General features: G+C 34.0%; 1 protein-coding gene across 1 annotated transcript; it reads left to right on the forward strand.

Moving 5' to 3' along the window:
* The first annotated feature begins 2,811 nt into the window (after nucleotides 1-2,811).
* LOC138878181 (uncharacterized) lies at nucleotides 2,812-4,089 on the forward strand. Its single transcript, XM_070157847.1, has 6 exons — nucleotides 2,812-2,976; nucleotides 3,104-3,191; nucleotides 3,297-3,307; nucleotides 3,422-3,514; nucleotides 3,593-3,694; nucleotides 3,889-4,089. Exons 1-6 carry the CDS (start codon nucleotides 2,812-2,814, stop codon nucleotides 4,087-4,089), a joined length of 660 nt encoding a protein of 219 aa, XP_070013948.1.
* Nucleotides 4,090-6,410: the final 2,321 nt, after the last annotated feature.

Here is a 6,410-nt window from a genome sequence, read left to right on the forward strand (position 1 = left end):
TTATTGGGTTTCATTGTGATTCGTCGAGGAATAGAATTGGATCCATCAAAGGTCAAAGCTATCCAAGAATTGCCGCCGCCAAAGAACAAGAAGGACGTGATGAGTTTCCTGGGAAGACTCAACTATATCAGCTGGTTCATAGCTTAATCCACGGTCATTTATGAACCTATCTTCAAAATGTTGAAGAAGGACGCTGCTACCAACACTACTACAAAAAAGGCCTTTGGCGGCAATTATTTAGCTGCAATAAGGCAATTGCCGCTAATAAATTCTTTAAGCTTAAATATTAGCGGCATATGACCATTAGCCACTAAAAAATAACCCTTTATCGGCAATAAAAATTAATTGCCATTAAAAATTAAAAATAACCTTTAATTTTATGCCCAAATTTTCATCGCAACAAGTTTTTTTTTTAAATTTCCCTCCCCCAAATTATTAATCTTTCCCTCTATATTTTTTAGGACAAAATCGAAGATTCCCTCCAATCAGTAATTCAGCGGAAACCTATCCCTCCTATGATTCCTTCATCGACTTGAATCAGAAAATTAGGAAATATGATTCCTTCATCAACTTGAATTAGAAAACATATTCCTTCGTTGAACTGGAGACGGACGAGACGATTTGTTGTCAAAATCGCACTTATATATAGGTCGTCGGCCAGCCTTTTGCCCAGATAACTGCATTTCTTTCTGAGGTATTTTCTCTGTTTACCCAGCCAATGCGATTAACAGTTGAGTTTTGGATTGTGCTGCTCGATTATGCTCTATCGTCGTTGTTAGTATTCTCTGTTATATCCGTTTCTCACTTCTATTTTCGTGTAGGTTTGAAGATTGTTTCAGAACTCATTCTTCTCCTTCAATTTCTTGTATTTATTGGCAAAGACATCTGCTTACCAGGTACGAATTTGTGCCTTCACCTGTTGGGATTTGAGATTTGCGAAAGTTTAATTTTTTCTGCATATGCCCGTTGTTTGTGATATCCGACTGCTGTTAAATTGAGGTGGGATGATTGGGTTTATTCCTCCTCTGTTCCGTGACTGTTTTTCTAATTTTTTTCCTCTGTTTTCTGCTATTCATGTGATTATTCAGAAATTTCTAAGTGTCGTCGATGCATTGAATCTACCACTAGTCGAGATGTTGTATGTAATTTTCATTGTCGTCGATGCATTGTGGTGTCAAATTTTTATATTTTCATTGTCGTCGATGCATTTGTTCCTTTGTATATTTTCTGTTATTCTTGTCATTGTTCAAAAATTTTCATTGTCGTCGATGCATATCTGTTTCAAATCCTCCGTAGTCGATGCATATCACTGTTAAAGTTATTTGAAGAAAACTACGAGGCTGCATCAGAAGCTTATTCACAGTATACTCAGATTGTTGGTTTCTAGTTTCGAACAAAAAGTGGGTGGTTATCTTTCCTGTTTTTGTTTTTCATCGTCCTTTTTACTGTTCAAAAGGTTCCCCTTCGTCAGGGAATAACGGGTAGGAGGGAAGAAGAATACAGAAGGGTGGTTAAGAGGTTCCTTATAGATATACTAAAATATGCATCCCCATTCTTTATCCTGGTGTCAAGCTTCCTGTATCACTTTTATCTTGGTAAGAAAGCTTGATGAGCACTTGTTGCACGAACTATTGTCAACAAGTTGTTAAAGGTGAAATTGATGTAACTTTCTACATTAAATAAACATGGAATAAGTGATCTGAAGGAGCTGTTTACACTTTGTATATCTATTTTCCCTATCATTCTTGAGTAGAATATGCCATGTATAAGCTTTTCAACTACATTTTCATGATAGAGATGCAAATGCCTACAGGAGATAATAAGTTTTCCAACTATTCTTGGTATTGGCATTGTAAAAAAATGCTCAATCGTGCTGATTATTCCACTAAAAACTAAGAAGAAACTTCTCCTTTTTGTTTATTTTACACCATTTTCTGGAATTTCCCGAGCAGGTGGGATCATATTCCTTGGTAACATTGCATGCTTGCAGTTTTACTGTTTGAAGAGAAATTCAAATTTCTAGGTTTAATTCCTTTACCTTGTCAATATGTAGTACCTGTAAACACTAAACATTGATAAGCTCAGTGAAGTTTTTGCCTTTTTTTCAATTCCCTAGTCTTATTCACTACCCAATATTCCTTCATTCACGTTCATGTAAACTACATCCAGATAGCAGTTGAATAGTCTTTTGTGGTTAAGACTCTACACCTTTTAGATGACTGTGTTCTGCCTATGTGTATTTCCTTAAGTAATACAGAAGACTTCTGCCTGAGATGAACTTTATGATTAAATAAATTTCCGTTTAATAGCTTTAATTGTGAAAATAATATTTTTGAGCCATGGAATTACCTGCTAATAGGATGATTATTTTATTTTAGCTACATTTTTCATTAATTCCACCTTTTTACTAACGTATTTTTAGCTCTTTCAGTAATTATAGAAAAGAAAAGACTATCTTGAACGTCATCGACAATCCTACAAATAAAAGATGGATGTATTGTGAAAGAGTTAGTAAAGAATATTTGGATGGAGTAGAGGATTTTTTAAATCATGCCTTTTCTGAAAAACAAGATGGAGAAAAAATTGCATGTCCTTGTACGGAGTGTGTGCTTATCCATCAAGTAAATCGGGCTACAACATATGATATTGTGGTTAATGGTATTATACCATCCTATGATACTTGGTTTTGTCATGGTGAGTCTCTAAAGGGATCAAACAATGCTGAAGCAAATAATCGCAGTCAGTCAAACTCAAAGGGATGATGATATGAGAGGAATGATACATGATGCATTTGCAGGTATTACATAGTTCATGGATACCGACGTTAGTGAATTAGGTGGCGTAGAGCATAACTTACAAGAGAATACTACTCAAATATCTGGAAATCAATCGCATCCAGAGGTGGATAAGTTACATGTAGATGATTGGAGAAATTTTGACAAGGAGGAAAAGAAGAAATTGGTGGATTTTGTGAGGGTATGGAGTAGTTATTATTATTTATTTATTTATTTGTTTTATTATTATTATTATTATTATTATTATTATTATTATTATATGAATGGGTTCAATCTTTTATACATGATATTTTTTTTTTATTTTTTAGAAGAAGTTCTCTATCCCAAGACGAGGAGAAGCTTATGTCCTAAAGTCACTAGGAAAGAAATGGAAAGATTACAAGTGTGAGTTAAGAGGTGAGTATTTGTGAAAATATAAGACTAAAGACCTTTTGCTGAAAAATAGACCAAGTCGCATACCGAGGGATCAATGGAGTGGTCTTGTCGCTTATTGGCTTTCAGATAAAGCTAAGGTATTAACAAATCTTTAAAACACCTCAAGTTGATTATTTTCAGTGTTTTAATTTTAGTGATGCTCTATTTTTATGTATAATTTATACGATATCATTTTAATATTTCAACGACAGAGGCGTTCCCAATCAAATAGAAATAATAGGGCCAATCAAAAGATGCCTCACACAGGAGGATCCAAAAGTATTGCTACCTTGATGGATGAGCAGGTAAACTTGTTCAAATTACTAACTATAATGTTTTAATTTTTTTTCCACGTATATCTTACATCAATTTTATTGTATTAGGCTGTAAATGGGATAGAGCCTACACGAGCACAAGTTTTCATATTAACTTATACAAAACGTAAGGATGGTAGACCACTGGATGATGATTCTGTCAAGGCAATTGTAAGATTTTTTTTTCTTTTATTTTCTTAATTGGGAAATAGTTAGGAAAAAACATAAAAGTGAATAAATGAATTTCAAATTGGATTTATGTATTTTATGGCCAAGAAATGATAAATGAAAGGACGAACAATAGTGAGAGCTCTACTGACCAACCTCCTCGCGGTGTTGCTTGGGAAGGCGATGTGTATTCTCAGGTGTTCGGAAATGACAAAAGTGGATATGTTCGTGGTTTAGGACTTGGTCCAACTCCTTCTGGTCTATGGGGTAGTAAATCTTCCTTAGAAAATATTATCGGAGAGGATTCGTCTAATGAAGCTGTCCAAAGGTTAACACAAGAGATAACCGAATTAAAGGATAAACATAATGAAGAAATGAATCTGATGAAACAAAATTAGGAGAAGATGCAATCAGAATTACTCGAAATGCGACAATTGATGCGCAAATATGCTTCCAATGAATCTCTGCCTCAAAATATCAATGACACCTCAATTGAACAGGTAACTCAATTTTATAAGTTATGTACATTATTAATGAAGTTTTAATCCTATAAAAGTATTGTTATCTGGTGTGTTAATATTTATTAGGTCCCTGCTGCCAATAGTCGCCATGAACGAGTACCACAAAGATCAAGGATACCTAATGTTGCTGAAAATACTTCAACGTCTCATGGTACTACTCATCTTTATCCTTCGGCAAGCTACTATTTAATTTTTCTATTGTTTGATCAAACTTCTGCAGATTTCACCTGCTCAATATGCCTAGGAGATTAATTTCCATGTTTAGTACATTGAGAAAATTCTGTAGCCCAAAGATCTGTGTTCTTCTGCATGTCAATCACTTGTTTGTTACCTGTGTTGTTGTTATTTTGGAATTGGACTGTTTCCAATATAACAATAACCTCTGCTGCAATCTGCACCTTGGCTGCCTGTTTGTTTGGATCTATTCAATTTACTCTACTTATAGTGATAGTGATAACTATGTTAATTCAAGAAATCAACTATGTTAATTCTTGGAGCCTACGACAAATAAAATAAATACTAGCTGGAAATCAGGAATCTTAGAATATAAATGCTTTTTTGGATTGCTATGTTATTGTGAAGCTAACAATTCCGATAAGAACATGCCTGGCTTCAGTGCTATCTACAGCATAACCTTTTTCTTCAGGTGTGATTTTTACCTTTTCTCTGTTTCGAACTGAGTAATTGCTCTATTGGGAGACTGAGTGTGTTCTGCTACAACTGCTGCATAATTGAACTGCTCCAATAAAAACTGGACTGAAGCCAAGGATCACTGAAGCCAAGATTTGCTCTGTATTTTTATTTTTGTTTGTGTGTGCTGATTGTTTCTGAACTATTGCCTTTTACTGAAGACTGAAGCCAAGGATCACTGTTTAAAACTCAATCAACTGCTCCAATAAAAACTGGACTGAAGCCAAGATTTGCTCTGTATTTTTGTTTTTGTTTGTGTGTGCTGTTTGTGTGTGCTGATTGTTTCTGAACTATTGCCTTTTACTGAAGACTGAAGCCAAGAATCACTGTTTAAAACTCAATCAACATGACCAAGCATGACAGATAATTGAGCTAGAATCCTGTTTCTGAACTATTGCCTTTGAATGTGTTTTTTGGGTCAGTAACTAGTTAATATATATACTAGCATTTGAAATGAGATGTGTGAAGTTTAAGAAAAAAGGATCACGACGAGAACTTGGAAGTGTTATGAAGCCATGTCAAATCACTATAAATCTGCGTTTCGTGTCTTAAAAATAATGTCTGGTTCTCACCACATTTGGTGCTGTTCTGTAGCAATTCATCTGATAGAAAACTCCAGATTCTAACATAAGAATTATAGGATTGCAGATATCTAGAGTTGTAGTAATTTCAGAATATTATCGACTTAAAGAACACAACCAAAGTGCTTGAGATGGAAATTCTGATCTGTTATGCGCTAACATCATATTGAAGTGTTTGAACTATCTAATCTACGAAGTTAACTGAATTGTGTGGCCGACTAGTTTATAATTTAAACTGTTAGAGAAAGGACACTCTTTATTAATTTTTACGTCTACAACTGTTATTAAGCAGAAAATTGTTAAAAAGTGTCACAAAAATGATGAGTGTGCCATGGTAGCTAGTTGAGTAATGTATGAAAACCTCTGGATGATTTTGCAATACTGAAAAAGCCTCATTTGAATTGCTCTCGCCTGAGTTTGTTATTTTATTTTCAGAGAGATTTAAAGAATGTATTTAACTAGTTTAGTATCCTGCTTGCTTCAAACAGTTTTGACTTCCATAGCCTTGCAACCTATTCTTTTGTATTTGCTTCCCTGGGCAACTGTCTTGGCAATCTATTATCTCGCAAACTATTATCAGCTTTGTTGTTTGGCAACATTTACTTCCTATTGACATAGTTATTTTATAATTTCAGGTCATACAGTCTGATGTTCGATAATTTAGCGGGTGGAAGATTTCAATATGAGAAAGAGTTTTAGAGATTATTTGAAGATTGTTATTCGTTAAGATTAGTTATATAGTGACATTAGCTATTTACTTCAAACAATATGAGTTATTTTTTAAGGTTTTGTGATATTAATATTTTGGATTATTAGTGCTTCCTTTTGTTCGTTAAGATTTAACGAGATATACTATAGTTTTATGAATTAATATCAATATATTTTGGTATTTGCATTATTTTTTGGTTGAATGTAGTAGCTATTATT

This window comes from Nicotiana sylvestris, chromosome 9 (genome assembly GCF_000393655.2).
Source record: "Nicotiana sylvestris chromosome 9, ASM39365v2, whole genome shotgun sequence".
NCBI classification, from domain to species: domain Eukaryota; kingdom Viridiplantae; phylum Streptophyta; class Magnoliopsida; order Solanales; family Solanaceae; genus Nicotiana; species Nicotiana sylvestris.